The 16,959-nt window shown below is 31.3% G+C and overlaps 1 protein-coding gene across 1 annotated transcript; it reads right to left on the bottom strand.

The window, feature by feature from the left end:
• Positions 1–9,211: 9,211 nt before the first annotated feature.
• Positions 9,212–14,461, bottom strand: LOC145759263 (uncharacterized). The gene is made up of 8 exons (XM_082573044.1): positions 14,321–14,461; positions 13,466–13,665; positions 12,677–12,860; positions 12,269–12,361; positions 12,118–12,182; positions 11,389–11,764; positions 10,826–10,924; positions 9,212–10,237 (listed from the first exon to the last, which is right to left on the bottom strand). The coding sequence occupies exons 2-8, from the start codon at positions 13,646–13,648 to the stop codon at positions 9,591–9,593; spliced, it is 1,647 nt and encodes a 548-aa protein (XP_082429170.1). The 5' UTR covers positions 13,649–13,665; positions 14,321–14,461; the 3' UTR covers positions 9,212–9,590.
• Between the last annotated feature and the right edge of the window lie 2,498 nt (positions 14,462–16,959).

Genomic DNA, 16,959 nt, shown 5'->3' with positions numbered 1-16,959 from the left:
AAACACCATATCAAAACATGAAACTGTTTAACTAATTAAATATTTGCACTTATTTAAATTTTCCTGTGTTGATGCTGTAAAATTATTAGCTAATGTTGCTGTTTTTTAAAAGGTGTCTGTTTATATTTGCCTCGTTTTTTAATAAATTATCTCAATTGTTTGTGTTTTCATTTTTTGTTTATGCTAAAAACTTTTTTGTATTTATTATGGTTCGAAATCTTAGGTTTCGAAAGATATTGTTATTGTCAGTGTATTTATTATTGTTTTTATTCTTTCTAGTCAGAATTTTGAAAGACGGTAACTCCTGTTCTTTAAAATTAAAAGTTTAAAATTTTTAGTATGGATGTTATTATCCTAATGTGTTACAAACCTCCTATTAACGACATTTAATTAGTTAGCGTATGTTAAAATGTTTTAGAAGAGACGGGGTTTTCCGTTATAAAAACCACGCTAACTACTGACTTAAGTTTTAGGCTCTTTTGTAAGATTGCTACAAACTAAAAAAATTTACAAGTGAATTTACAAATCTAGAAACGCGTGAATTTACAAATCTATATTACTCGCCACTGCCATCTAGCGGGAAGGAAAACTGATAAATTTTAGTGACTACAATCTATCAATTCGTTTAATTTGAACACATTAGCATAACTTAGACTAAAAATAGTTGTATTAAATATATTATAAAACATCAAATAGTTGTATTAAAAATTTAAAGGGCAAATTTAACAAATAAATCAAAAAGGTGTTAATTTAAGTGGCATGTTATGATACTTAATAAATGTAAATGTAAAAAATGTATACACCTAGTATTCTTAAATTTTAAAATAAATATCTACGGATTAAACAACTATCTTTAACAAATATACAATAACAAATTTCCTTCTATAGCTTTATAATTGCAAGTCATTTAAAATTTACGCAAATATCGTGACGTCACGAATCTTGCTTTTCATTTTGAAATCGCATGAGCTAGGGCTTGAGCTCGATTAGGGTTAGGAAATTCAGGGTTAGGCTTTACAACAAAATTAAATCGAGAATACAAAAATTTTAATTTGGTATAAAAAGTTATAGAAACGCTTTGTTAAATAAAGTGCAATGCTTAATGAGCATTAATTTTTTGAATAACCATTAACAGAAATACAATGCAAACACATTGTTTATACATTATTCCTTAAATTATATCTTAATATAACTCTTAAATATAGTTTTATGACTTATAAAACAATAGTTAATAAACTGGAGGGCTCTTAACACCATTTCTTTAGTTTTTTTGAAAGATGCTGTTTAATTTTCCTAAACACATTCTTTATTGGACTTATTAAATATCAAAATATATTGTTTTTCTTTGACCTGGCCTTGAGTTTAATGTATTAATTTATACATGGGAAAAACTTGTTAATTAAATATAATTTCTGGTGTATATAACTATATTAAAAGGTTATATTTAGCATGATTTTTTATGATAAATTTTACATAATTTTTTGATAAGTTATTTCGATGATAATTGTTCCATTTTCGAGTTATTTTTCATGTTATCGACAAAGTTAAAAAGTGAGTTTCCATGTTTTGGGACAAAGTTTAAGTTATTTTCATGTTATCGGGACAAAGTTTAAGTTATTTTCCATGATATTGGGACAAAGTTTAAGTTATTTTCCATGATATTGGGACAAAGTTTAAGTTATTTTCCATGATATTGGGACAAAGTTTAAGTTATTTTCTGTAATATTGGGAAAAAGTTTAAGTTATTTTCATGATATCGGGACAAAGTTTAAGTTATTTTCTGTAATATTGGGAAAAAGTTTAAGTTATTTTCATGATATTGGGACAAAGTTTAAGTTATTTTCTGTAATATTGGGACAAAGTTTAAGTTATTTTCATGATATCGGGACAAAGTTTAAGTTATTTTCTGTAATATTGGGACAAAGTTTAAGTTATTTTCATGATATTGGGACAAAGTTTAAGTTATTTTCTGTAATATTGGGACAAAGTTTAAGTTATTTTCATGATATTGGGACAAAGTTTAAGTTATTTTCCATGATATTGGGACAAAGTTGTTATTTTTCATGTTAATTTGGACAAATTTTAATTTATTTTCATGTTATTGGGACAAATGTTAAGTTATTTTCTATGTTATCAGGACAAAGTTTAAGCTATTTGGACAACATTTAGTTATTTTTCATGTTAATTGGAAAAAGTTTAAGTTATTTTTTATGTTATCGGGACAAAGTTTAAGTTATTTTTCATGATATCGGGACAAAGTTTAAGTTATTTTTCATGTTATCAGGACAAAGTTTAAGTTATTTTTCATGTTATCGGGACAAAGTTTAAGTTATTTTTCATGATATCGGGACAAAGTTTAAGTTATTTTTCATGTTATCGGGACAAAGTTTAAGTTATTTTTCATGTTATCGGGACAAAGTTTAAGTTATTTTCATGATATTGGGAGATATTTATAAATGGTGCCAGAAAGAGGGAGACTAAAGTAGTTAAATAATAACACTGTTTATATATTTTTATTTAGACATTGCAAAAAAGAAAAAGACCAATGTAAAACACACAAGGCAAAGAATAAAAACACTTATAAATGACATTGAAAAATGGTTAACGAATTGAATTACTTTATATAAATGACGATAAATTGGACAAGTAATATATATAAATAAAAAAATTGTATATGAAATATAAAAATACATTACAATCGAGAATAAAAAATTGAAAATAAATAAACATACAACACAGTATAAAAATCTAAGTAACAAAGTAAATTACACGAGTACAAAAAATACTGAAATACATACAATTAACATGGCCAGTAGTACAACTACTTTGCAATAAAAAATAATGTTTTTATGTATATATAAATATATAAAAAAAGCTGTAAATGTAACTTGCAAAATAATACATAAACTATGCAAAATATTACTGGAATTTAACATTAATGTCCAGTTTTTGATACAGAAGTTTTTTTATGAATTAAACTTCTACATAATAATTGTCTGTTAGTACGATTTATTTTTGATCTGTACATCGGGAAAGTAAAACCCCGTCCAAAGGGGCAACTCTTCAGGAAAAACAGCTGACTGGTCCCTCCGTAATAAAGAATGACTGGCCCCTTGACAAAAGCAGCTTACTGATCCCGCAGCAAAAAATGGCTGGACCTTTGGCACAACGAAATGGCTGGACCCTCGGCAAAAACAGTTGATAGACCCCTCGACGAAAGAGTAAGTACGATCCAGCCTTTTTTCCTGTAAAAATAATAGAGATTAGAATATTGCTTAAACATATTTAAGGTCTGGTTTTAAATATTTGATCGTGTTTAAAAGTGTTTCGATTAAGATAAAGTTAGTTATTTGTTTTGTGTTAGTGACGTTTTACAATAACAATAAAAAAGGATACAACTTCATTTTTGCTCGTCAACCAGAATCTAAAAATAAAGAACAAAGTTAGTATTTGTTTGTGGTAATCTACCCTGCAGGAAAAATAAAAAAGTTAAATTGAAGTTTTCTTGTAACAGGAACTCTAAAAATAAAGAACAAATTAAAATTGGCCAAAAACAAATCGACGAGCTCTACGAAATATTCAACCAGCATCTAAAAATAAAAAACAGAATGTTTAAATTTGTTTTTGGTAATCTAACCTGAAAAAAATCCTGGAAAAAATGGTTTTAGTTTTTAAAGGCCCCTGAAAAAAAAATATAATTTGGTTAGTAATGTCCCTGTAAGGAATTAAATGAACGGTTAGAAGGCCCCTGTGAAGGTAAATAATATGTTTAAAGGTAGAAAGAAATAAGAAACGCCTGCAAAAAATAAGAGAGAAATTGGAAAATTTTGTGTTTTTTCTGCATGTTTAATTTAGTGTTTACTGTGTATGTTATTTTGGACTCCGTCCACAAAATTTATAATTTTTTTGCCGCTGAAAAAAAATCATGGTTTTAGTTTTTTTAAGGCCCCTGAAAAGAAAAATTAAGGTTTTAGTTTTTTTAAGGCCCCTGAAAAGAAAAATTAAGGTTTTAGTTTTTTTAAGGCCCCTGAAAAGAAAAATTATGGTTTTAGTTATTAATGCCCCTGTAAGGAAATAAAACAAATGGTTTAGGAGGCCCCTGTGAAGGTAAATAATATGTTTAAAGGTAGAAGGAAATAAGAAGCGCCTGCAAAAAATAAAAGAGAGAAATTGGAAAATTTTGTGTTTTTTCTGCATGTTTAATTTAGTGTTTACTGTGTATACTTTTAAAGCGCAAATTTACTTTTAAAGCGCAAAATTATGAGTTTTTACCAGTCATAAAATAAAAAGCAGACACGTGATACTACAAACTTTTAACCCGTGAAAAAACTTTAAAAGCGCTTAATTATGCAGTACATATAAAAAAATAGGCACATGAAAACCTACAGCCCTACAGACCTGAAGCTCTATAGCCCACCTTTAGTTGAATGAGGTCCTGAGACTGTTTTTTTTAAGTTCGGCAAGTTGAAGTGAGGTCCTGAGACTATTTTGGGAGTTCTTCTTTTGCATAAAATACACAAAACACACACATAGGCCTAGTTTTACAAAACCTATTCTATAATACTATATATTACATGCGCCAAAACATCTAAAAACCCATTAAACAGTCCCGTTTAATATAATTATGATCACACAGAAACCTAAACACACTTGGGACTGTGTCAACTATACTACTTTTATTGCGCAAATTATGAGTTTTTAACCAGTCACAAATAAAAAGAAAATGCAGACACGTGAAAATTTTAACCGGTGAAAATTTAAAGCGCTCAATTATGCAGTACATATAAAAAATCAGGCACGTGAAAACCTACGGCCCTACAGACCTTAACTCAATAAGGTCCTGAGTTTTTTTTAAGTTTAAAATATGATCCAATCTGCTCCAAGTTATCTTCCGAGTCCTGAGTTCTGATTTAACTCCCCCCTTGCTAGTTGCAAGGGAGACTTTTTATGATTCCATCAACTTTCCATTCCTCCAATTCCTGCCATTACCTTTTTCCTCCATTCATTGAATCCAAATCAATTCCATTTTCTCTGCATTGAAAGTATTCTTTAGAAAAGGGTGATAAACACTAAACCCTACTTAAAATTAAGTTTTTTTCAAATGTCATTTTTATGATATGTCGAATCGTGCCAAAATTTTTTAAATTATGTCACTTTTCAATTCTATTAGTGCGAACAACATTAAATTATGTCAATTCAAATGCCAAATATTATTTATGTATAATTGTTATTTTTTTTGTGCCAACAATTTTAAAATATGTTCATTTTTAATACCTAGTGCCAGATTTCTTTATTTAAGCCAAATGTACAGTTATTTATATATTTAATAAATACCTCGTTTAACTACTTTTTGGGAGTACCTGCGCATCAACACAGGCTTAATAATGTTCATAAGTTTTTAATTAAAAAAAAACTACTATTTTATTGTCAAGTATAATAAATTAATACTTATATTTATAACATTAAATTTTTTTTATTATTATTATAAAATTAGTTATTAAATGAAGGTTAACATACCTGAAACAATGTTCAGAAAACTTGGATACAAGATGTGTCACAAAAGCAAATCCAACTTCACAAACTTTTCTAAAAAAAATTAAAATCGCTTAAAATTTACTTTAAAAACCTAACTATAAATCACTAATAAAAACATGTCTACTCACCTCGAAAGTCCATCTAGAAGGAACTAAAATTCCGATATCAATTCAAATTTGCCACGAAACACCAAGTCACGTGACTCTGCGCGTGTTCAGTGACATGAGTGTACGTGCACGACACCTCTTGCGGTGGAAAGCGCTTTTCAAGCTGTCACTCAAAATATATTTGCCTAAATCTTCTAAACAATTCATTAAAACGTTAATATAACAACACAAACTAATAACCTGTTATAATATGTAAATGTTTATTTACTTTTTAAAAATTATTTGTAACAGTCAACGTCTTAAATTAAGACTAAACAACTTATACGTGCGTTAACATCGCGCATTATGTTGCAACATCAGATATTTTAGATTGCGATGCAACTTCGCGTTTTAAAGGAATTTCTCGGGGAGACGCACCAATTAAGACGTCGCATTCTCCTCGCTTAATTGATAAATTACAGCTGGATTTATCTACATTTTATAACCTTATTTGGTAATAAAATCTCTGTTTAGTCTGCACGTGTTAACTAATTAAAATTTGCACACGAGACCTCTTGGTAGAAGAATTTTTCGAGGAGGCGCACTAATAATGACGTCACGTTCCTTGCGCCTCGCTTAGTGGAAAATTTTAAGTTTCTATGCTTGATAACAGACCTATGTTAAAGCAATAGTAAATTATATTTTTCCCTTTTCTTAATTTTAATAAATCGAAATCCAATGTTTGTTAGTGTCCAAACACTATTTTATTATTATTTTATTAATATAAAACTCAAAATAAGTTTTTTTTTTATTTTTAATAAATATTCAACAACAAAAATAGCAAAAATAAATTAACAAAAGGTCATGCCTGTTCTATAAAGTCCTAAACGTTTGCAGAGAAGGCACGACCGCTTTTTAATGGTAACCTGGCAATTATGTTAAAACTGCAATCCTAAAAAGGTAGTTATGATTCTTAAACAGGTTGTGAATTACATAACATGTACGTAGTTTATTAAAATAATAAATAATAAAACTTGGTTAAAGTATCAGTTTAATAAAAAATAACATAAAAATCACAAATTGTGGTGCGCAATATTTCGTATGTCAACCAAACAAAGACGTATAATTATGTAACCATTTTGTTCCTTATGCTTTCCAATTAACTAGTTTATCACCCCACCGACCGGGTTTAGATAACTAGTACTACTAGTAGTATTGCATTAATGTCACATGAATATTACTAATTGATCTTCGAGTGACTAGAATCAATGTATGCGTTTGTAACTACCATAGCTTTGTTTCCGTTACTTTAGATTAATTTATAACTTGTGCAACTAAATATTTTGATCGCACTATAGTTAGTTGGTAATGTAGTGGATATACTTTACAGTTCTACAGCCTGTAGAACAGCACGACACTATACCAGACATGACGTTTCAGGATATCATAACGTTGCGAAAGAAACCTTTCCTACCCCGCGCCGCATCTCCGAATGGGAGTTTTGGGTCCTCTTCCTGGAGCTTTCAAGGTGCAGAGTGTTTCGAATGGGGGCGGGCGGAGACCGAAAGGAATGGAGGAGATCCAGGTACCCCACCCCGTGCTGGCGGTTTCGATTTGTTACAGGTTTGATGTTTTACTGTTACTTTAATATTAAAAACATAACCAATCGTTAAAGTTTGTAAGTTAGCAGTAAATATCTTCAACAACATTTTAAATGCCGATATGTTCTAGCAACTAAAGCATGATGACCATTGTTTTAGTATTGGCTGATGTTAGCTTATCGTATTATTTTGTTATTGTGTGTTAGTTGTGCTTGTGATGACACTATTATATTGTCCAAATACGAAGCAAAATTACATTATTTTTGTTTATTTATTATATTTAAATGCTTGTTCATTATTAAAAATCAAAAATCAATTTTAGGCATTTAAAACTTTGTCTAATGTATATTCTGATATCAACAACTTAAAACTGGGTTGAAAAATTAATTTTTGTTTGTTGAGTATATTTAATTAATTGTTTGTGGATTGAAAAATTAAAGATATTTTAAAACCTTTAAAATAATTTTGTTCTGAAATTTTCTTAGTCTAATAATTAAATACGTAATATTTGATTTATTAATTTAGTCAATATTTTAAATTAAGTTATGTTTATGCATAACTTTAATTATTAATAGAGATTAATTTAAAAAATGATTAAATGATTTCGAACCATATTTTATTTATTAAATAAATCTAGTTTATCCTTGGTGTGGGGTCGACTTTACAGCCTAAATATAGAGTAACATTTGTTACCCCCGCCCAGTTATTAGTTAACTTTGGTAGTTTTGGGATATTATAACCAGCAGCGTGGTGTAGTGGTAAGATCACTTGCTACACCACACATGAGGTTCAGTCTCCACTGCTTTCATGCTGTAGCGCCCTTGAGTAAGGCGCTATAAACGGTATGAACTCCTGCTTAGCCAGCAATTAATCAGCAGTATAATTATCGGGGAATTATAGTCTATACAATCCCAAACAGCCACAGGCAACTCGAGACTGGGTCGGAGTAACTGATGTTGTCAATCTATAGAATGTTTAAGTCGCGCATTCGACCTTCCCGCATCGAGAATAAAGATATCTACAAAAAAATGTTCTAAAATCAATGTAGTACTTCATTTAATTGAACACCAATGTGAAAAAATTTATTAATTAAGTGCCCCGAATTTAAAATAACTTTTTGTTCGCCATATTGTTATAGAGTTATGTTGTTTTTTTTTTACTTTGTAAATTGAGTGTAACGTAACACCAACATTGTTGTGTAATTACAAGAGAAATTTGTTACAGAAATTTTCGATTGCTTTCGGTGTTTTCCCGACCGGCGAATTAAAATTTCGTTTCTGCCTTTTTCAAACGAAAAACCCGCGAAATTTTAATACATCGTTCGGGGATTTTTTATTTTATCAACGTACTTACGAAAAACAAACATTTTTAAAAAAGAAAATCGATAAGCCATTTTTTTCAATGTATTGAACTACAAGCCAAAAGGTTTCGGGTTCGAGCCGCACCAATGCCACATTTTCCCCTCTCTAAGCCCGGCGTTTACAGATAGCTTAAAAACACCAAAAGGTTTCGAGTTAGACCCGCACCAATGCCACATCGTTTGCCCTTGAGCCCGGCGTTTACGGATAGCTCAAACACGTTAAAAGGTTTTGGGTTAGACCCGCACCAATGCCACATTTTTTGCTCTTTAGGCCAGCATTTACAGATAGCTTAAACACACCAAAAGGTTTCAGGTTTAAGCCGTACCAATGCCACACTATTCACCCTTAAACTCGGCGTTTACAGATAGCTTAAACACGTCAAAAGGTTATGGGTTCGAGCCGCACCAATGCCACACTATTTGCTCTTGAGCTCGGCGTTTACAGATATCTTAAACACGTCAAAAGGTTTGGGGTTCGAGCCGCACCAATGCCACATTATTAACCCTTGAGACAGATAGCTTAAACACGTCACAACAGCTCACCTTTTTACAATAAAATATAAAACCTATTACCTTAAGATGATGTTTAAAAATACCCAAAGTCCTTAACTTCTATTTATTAAAATTTAGAACAAAATTACACCATTATATATAACATACATTCAGTTAAGGTATTATATACATTGAACTATATAGAATTACAAGAAAACAAAATTGATGTACTAAATATAATACAATACTATCATTTAAAACGTACTAAGAAACTGAATACTTGGTAATATATATACAAAAAATGAACGTAAAACAGGCATGCAGGAAAAAAACTAAAAATTACTAAAATATAGAAATTTTTCTCTATTATCTAAGTGTATTACCTTTATTGCTTATTTAAATTATTACTTAAGGCAAAAAAATATAAAAAAATTAACAATTTTTTTCTCAATTTTTTCCAATTAGAGTTTACCATTTTTTCTTGTAAGTTTTTAGGGTTAAAAATTTTACATTTTTTTAGGTTTTCAGCCAAGACACCGCCCTTATTAGGTTATCCAATGAATTGGCATCACTCATTGCTAAAGAGGTTCCACCGGGATTGAAAATATTCTGCAAATTCTTCTCTAACATTGGCTCAAGAATTAGGGTTACTGGATAATGCTGCTTAACTTTTAAATTTGGTTTAACTCCAATGACTAGGGTCACGCTACTATCTACCTCTAACCTTTTGCTGTGGTTCTCCTTATACGTTTTCAGGAGTTTAGTGATGTAGCTCTTGAAGGAGAAAAGCTCCGTTTCTTCTCCTCGATTCATTTTTGTTGCTTCCGGATTGGATGTTAGGTTGTTGTAGTAGAAAACCTGACTTTGACAAAAGCGCTGGCCATACAAAACCCCGTTTTTAAAGGAAAATACTATTCCAAGATCCGTTTTCTCAAGGATTGTAGGAATATGTTTATTTTTTCCGGAGTATTCCGGCAGCTCAATGTAAGGAAGATCGAAAAGCCCCTGGACATTTTTCTTTGTGGACAAAGCATCGTAAATTGCTTTTTGCAGGTTAGAAGCTCCATACAAAAGTCGGGTTTTATCGTTTAAATCATGATCCTTGGATAGCATGATGGTTTTGTCGTACTTGGCGTGAATATGAAACATTGACAGCAGTTCAACTTTATAAAAAAACAAATTTCTTTACCAATCTCATCCTTTTTTAAATGTAAGTTAAAAGTTTGATTAATAAGTCTAATGAATGTAAATATAAATGTTTTTTTTTGTATATATCTTTATCCTCGATGTGGGAAAGTCGAATGCGCGACTCAAACATAGAGTAACATCAGTTACTCCGACCCAGTCTCGAGTTGCCAGTGGCAGTTTGGGATATTATAGATTATAATTGCCCGATATTTATACTGCTGATTAAGTGCTGGCTCAGCAGGAGTTCATACCGTTTATAGCGCCTTACTCATGGACGCTACAGCATGAGATCAGTGGGGATTGAACCCACATCTCATGTGTGGTGTAGCAAGTGTTCTTACCACTACACCACGCTGCCGGTTAAACTTAAAAAAAAAATTCCCAGATGGGGGTTGGGGTAGAAAAAGGTAAGAAAATAATGCCCCATAGTCGATAAAATTGCATTTTCGGGCAAATGGTTTTTGTTCAAATGATTTTCAGTAATATACCAGAAACAAATTTTGTTATAAAGAAATTAGTATTTTTATAAAATAAATAATTATTTTTTTTTTATTTGTTTTTACCTGGTACTTGGTTAATATCAAGAAATTGTTTCAAGGTCTGGTCTGCGATTTCATTCTGGTTTGAATTGGCCGCTGGTGTTTGGTTTATTGTCTGAATTCCTAAGTAAACAAAAAAAATTGTCTTTTTTAAAAACTAACAATTTATAAAAAATTTTAAAAGAAATTTTCAAAAGTTTTAGGGTAATAAAAGTAATTAATGGCAGCGTGGTGTAGTTGTCAGAACACTTGACTTTACAACATGAGGTTTGGGGTTTAATCCCCACTGCTCTCATGCTGTAGCTCCCTTAAGTAAGGCGCTATAAACGGTATGAACTCCTGCTGAGCCAGCACTTAATCAGCAGCATAATTACCGGGCAATTATAGTCTCTATAATATCCCAAACTGCCACAGGCAACTCGAGACTGGGTTGGAGTAACTGATGTTACTCTATGTTTAAGTCGCGCATTCGACCTTCCCACATCGAAGATAAAGATATATACAAAAAAATAATAAAAAGTAACCTATTATTAGAAATATAAAAGTTAAATCATTTCTTAAAAAAAAATTTAAAGAACATTTATTACCTCCGGGACTTTCCATTATAACATAATCACTTGGGGACAAAGGTTGAGGGGAAAAATTAGAATCGGAAATCTGCTGAACTGGGGTAAAATTGTTTACCGCTACTGGGTTTGTCTGAAAAGGTGCTTGTATATTATTACCCGTCTGCATACCCATACTGTCACCCTGCGCTGGTGGTATATTATTGTTGTAGTACATATTACTCGAACTCATTGGTAAATTAGAGTTATTTTGTAGATGTAAGTTATGGTTTAGCTCGTTCATATTGGTACCAATTAAATTTAAATCTGCGGGACCAATAATTTCTAATTGTGGTGTTGCTAAAGGATTATTAAAAAGTGTAAATCCAGTATCTTCATATGTTGAAGGAGAGACGTTCTAAAAATACATAAAAATTTATATTTCTTTGTCTTCAATGTGGTAAAGGTTGACTTCACGTTCTTACCACCACACCACACTGCCGGTTTGTTACTCCAACCAAGTCTCAAAAGAGTCACATTTGTGACCCGGACCCAGTCTCGAGTTGTCTGTGGCAGTTTGGGATATTATAGAGACTATAAATGCCCGGTAATTATGCTGCTGATTAAATGCTGGCTCAGCAGGAGTTCATACCGTTTATAGCACTTTACTCAAGGATGCTACAGAATGGAAGCAGTGGGGATCAAACCCACGGCTTCATGCCAATACGAGATTAAACGCTAAAATGTGTGAATACTAAAAAATTGATTTACCGGGTCAACAGCTATAATGTTTGGATTTTCAGAAAACCAATTGCTGGTACCAACAGCACTTGATTCTACAATAAAAAAAAGGTTTTTTATTTTAACAATAAAAAAAAAATTGATATATAATTAAAGTTTTTAGTTTTAGTTAGGTTTTTACCTGTGGTTGGTATTTTTTCATTTGGTGGGTTTGTTAAACTGTTTGGCTGCTTTTTAGTGCTAAGTTTTCTTTTTCGATTTTTTTCTTTGATTGCTAGAAATTATAAATACATCAAAATTTTTATTTTTTATAATTGTTTATCCTCAATCTAAAAAAATTGAATTTACGGTCCAAACATAGAGGGACATTTGTAACCCTGACCCAGTCTCGAGTTAACTTTGAAAGTTTGGAATATTATTGATTATAACTTCCTGATAATTATTCCTACAATTGGTTTTGGCTCAGCAGAAGTTTATACCATTTATTACACCTTACTCAAGGGTGCTACAGCATTAAGTTAGTGGGGATTGAACCCAGAACCTTAGGTAGTGAAGCATAATTTAAGGGTACAAAAGAATAGTTTAGTACCTATAACTTCAGCAGGTTGTAATACTCGATAAACTCTGTAATTATTTGTCTGTTGTTTTAGTTTACTTTCTTCTTTCAATTCTTCGAAATCGTCTGACTTATTCAAAGCACATCGAAAATTCCCTTTTAATTTTTTTTCGTCAATATTGGTAGGGTCATAGGATCCGCGATGTTGTGACCACGCCTTAATTAATAGAACAAAAAAAATTGTTGAAAGTGATTCAAAAAATATTAGCATCTTTAATTTATTTTTAACATAACATTTTTTTTTGTATATATCTTTATCCTCGATGTGGGAAGGTCGAATGCGCGACCTAAACATAGAGTAACATCAATTACTCCAACCCAGTCTCGAGTTGCCTGTGGCAGTTTGAAATATTATAAACTATAATTGCTCGGTAATTATGCTGCTAATTAATTGCTGGCTCAGCAGGAGTTTTTACAGTTTACTCAAGGGCACTACAGAATGGGAGCAGTGGGAATTGAACCCACCACCTCATGATGGTGTAGCAAGTGTTCTTACCACTACACCATGCTGTCGGTTTGTTACTCCAACCCAGTCTCAAGTTACCTTTTAATTATAGTTGCCCGTTAATTAATTTACCGATCGTTTTTTTGGCTTAGGAGAAGTTTATACCGTTTATAGCACCTTACTCAAGGGCAATACAGCATGGAAGCAGTGGGAGTTAAACCCCGGACCTTATAAAATAAACCCAAGTGTTTTAATCACTACACCATTCCATTATTATTTTATTAAAAACAGATTTAGTAAAATTTTTAACAACTTACAATAAATATTTGAAAGTGTTCCTCCCAGTTAGGGTAATGCTTTGCTGTCCATGGTATTTTGAAAGTTTTTCTGTTTTCATCTAACCAGTCTAACTCCAAAAAATTTTTGCTGTTAATTTGTTTTATCAACCATTGTCTCAACGGCAATTTGAAATCTTCATCTTTAATTTTCGAAGCCGCCATTAGGTAAATTTTCCTTACTGTCAAAAAAAATATTGAATTAATCCGTGAAATATATATACGTATATATTTATCCTCGATGTGGAAAGGTTGACTTAAGACCCAAACATAGAGTAATATTCGTTACCCCGACCCAGTCTTAAGTTGACTTTAGCAGTTTTGGATGTTATAAATTTATTTTATGTATATATTTTTATCCTTGATGTGGGAAGGTCGAATGCGTGACCCAAACATAGAGTAACATCAGTTAATCTGACCCGGTCTCGAGTTCCGAGTTATAGAAATTACAATTGCCTGATAATTATGCTGATGATTAAATGTTGGATCAGCAGGAGTTTATAACGTTTATAGCGCCTTACTCAAAGGCGCTACAGTATGAGAGCAGTGGGGATTAAACCAACGACCTTATGGTGGTGTAGCAAGTGTTTTTACTACTACACCACGCTGACGGTTAATTATAATTGCCAGGTAATTATGCTGCTAACTAAATATTGGCTCAGCAGAAGTTTATACCGTTTATAGCGCCTTACTTCAGGGTGCTGCAGCATGAAAGCAGTGGGGATCGAATCCAGAACCTCATGTAGTAAAGCCAAGTGTTCTAACATATAACCATTACACCACGCTCAGACCCTTCCAGTTAAGTATTTAAAGCATTATTAATAAGAAAAAACTTACCTAAATAGGTGTTCTAATATCGCAATGCCCTTACACGTTTACGAGCCAAAACACTTTCAAAAATAAAGTTAAACTCGTCGACAATTTGACTTTTATATTCGCCATTTTTTTTTTGTTTTTATCGATTACGTTATGTTATAGTTTTCTTTTGCGAGTGGTACTTTCCCTAGTATGAAACTTAACGGAATTTTTTCCTTTTTCTGTTCCCGTTTTTTTTTTGTTTTAGAAAGGTAACAAAACCTTGAATAGGTTATAGAAAAAAGATATTACATGATTGGGGGGATTACAGAATTCGTAATTTATTGCATTTCGATGGGTGAATTTTAAATTGTGTTTAACTTTACTAGAAGGGATTTTTTATAAAAATTTGCTTTGAATTACGACATTTTTTTGAAATATAAGCCACATTAAAACTCATTCTCTTTTGCCCTAAATCTCGCATTTTTTTCTAGTAAAATTACCTGATATATTTTATTTTTATAAAATGGTGTTTTAATACAATGCGGAAAAGGTTACAATTTATATCTTTAGAGTTCGTTAAAAAAACAAATAGGCATTCTATTATCATAATCCTTGTTACCATAGCTAGCAAAAATCTAATTTGTTATTAAACAGTACTATATAAACAACAGAAAGGTCCTGTTTAAATGCATAAAAGGCAAGGCCAAGGCATTTAATTCTTTAGCTTAGGAATTTCTTGAGCTGTCTGTGGCAGTTTGGGATATTATAGATTATAAGCAGGAGTTTATACCGTTTATAGCGCCTTACTCAAGGGCGCTATAGCATAAGATCACAGAGGATTGAACCAACGACCTGTGCCGCTATGATTTTAAAAATATAGAAACGTGTATTTAAATAGAATATAATGCAATCAGTTGGAAAACATTGTATTTTTATTGGGAATTAGTTAGCTAGTAATTCCAAATTAGGAATAAGTCATGTGTTTAATAAACCATATACACTTATTTTTTCGTTTATCCTCAAAATTTCTTTTTTTTTAATTTATAAAAATACGCATATATTTAACTTTAATAACCAAAAAAGATATAAACTTATTAAAAGAAGTTAATTTGTAAAACAATTTTATAATTTTGTTTTATTAGTAGTTTAATAAACTATCTATGATTTCGCAAAATATCGTGACGTCACGAATCTCACTAGCCTTCTCAAAATTCATACTAGTTAGGACTAGAGCTTAATTGGGGTTAAAAAACCAGGGTTAAACTTTTTATAGTAATAAATATAGCATACAAATATTTAGATTTGATATAAAAAAATACGGAAACGCTTTGTTAAAGTGTCATGTTAGAGAGTTTTGCAATTTTGTAAGTAATGTATATAGCACGTTAGTATGGTTGACATTGAATCACAAAATGACTTTAGAACCTTGTCTGTGGTACTTACAATTTAATTTTTAAAAATACTGGAAATTGATTAACATAAAAAAACAGGTTACCATATTTTTCGTGTGACGTAGAAAGTACCAAGTAGCGTAGTGGATGTATACACGCCAGTGCTTTCTACGTCATCACAAACGGGACTTCCCCTTTTTTTTAATTAAATTTAATTTTAAAGTTTTAGACCTTATAAGATAAGAAAAATTATTTAAAATTAAAACATGTATTGGGTTAGAGGAAAATATATATATATATGTATATACATCTATATTTTGAATTTACCTAATACTTGAAAAATATGGTTTGCTTGCAGAGTTTCTTTTTTATTTATGTTTGAATTTTTTCAACTTGAACGAGGATACCATTATTTTAAAAATTGGTCAAGTAGTTTTTAAGATATCGGGATTTGCAGTTAAAATATTGTTAATAGGGAAAGTCCCTACGGTTGCGAGTCACGTGACGCACGACGTCATCGTTGTAAGTTCATATGCTGGCAGACATAGAAAAATATTCTTATTTTGCCCTTTCTGAGCCGTTTGTTGTACTTTTTTTTTTAATTTTTTTTTGCAGAAAACAAACTTAGCATAAAAAGCAAAATTTAGCCATATTATATAAGACATTTTTTACTTTTAAAGTATTTTTAATTGGGTAGGTTGTATTAAAAATTTTTTTTAACAAATTAAGGTTATGTTGTTAATTTTGAAAATTTAACAGCCAGAAACGGTTGATATTGGCTGACAAACACTTACAAAAAACAGACAGGTTAACTGAGTGTTACTAAAGCAAAGTTTACCTGTTAGAACAGTAAGTTTTGCTTTAAACTTAATATATCCGACAATTTTGTTGGGTATCATATAAAAATAGTCTTAATCACTAAACGTCACATGGGTTAAGACACATATGTATATTATACATCAATAAACTATAAGCACTAAATATTCTGGTTAACCGGCAGCTTGGTGTAGTGGTAAGAACACTTGCTACACCACACATGAGGTCTTTGGTTTAATCCCCACTGAGCTCATGCTGTAGCGCCCTTGAGTAAGGCGCTATAAACGGTATGAACTCCTGCTGAGCCAGCACTCAATCAGCAGTATAATTATCTGGCAATTATAATCTAAAATATCCCAAACTGTCACAGGCAACTCGAGACTGGGTCGGAGTAACTGATGTTACTTTATGTTTAAGTCGCGCATTTGACTTTCTTTCCGTTTTTACACCACTTATTTTCGTTCGCGAGTG

Source organism: Corella eumyota, chromosome 7 (genome assembly GCF_963082875.1).
Source record: "Corella eumyota chromosome 7, kaCorEumy4.1, whole genome shotgun sequence".
Classification (NCBI taxonomy): Eukaryota; Metazoa; Chordata; class Ascidiacea; order Phlebobranchia; family Corellidae; genus Corella; species Corella eumyota.
This window is presented reverse-complemented; position numbering and strand designations above follow the sequence as displayed.

Coding starts and splice junctions, on each gene's coding strand:
- LOC145759263 (XM_082573044.1), bottom strand. CDS start 13,648: ATGGCGGCTTCGAAAATTAAAGATGAAGATTTCAAATTGCCGTTGAGA. Junction 12,861..13,465: donor AACACTTTCAAATATTTATT/GTAAGTTGTTAA, acceptor CTATTAATTAAG/GCGTGGTCACAACATCGCGG. Junction 12,362..12,676: donor ACAACCTGCTGAAGTTATAG/GTACTAAACTAT, acceptor TATAATTTCTAG/CAATCAAAGAAAAAAATCGA.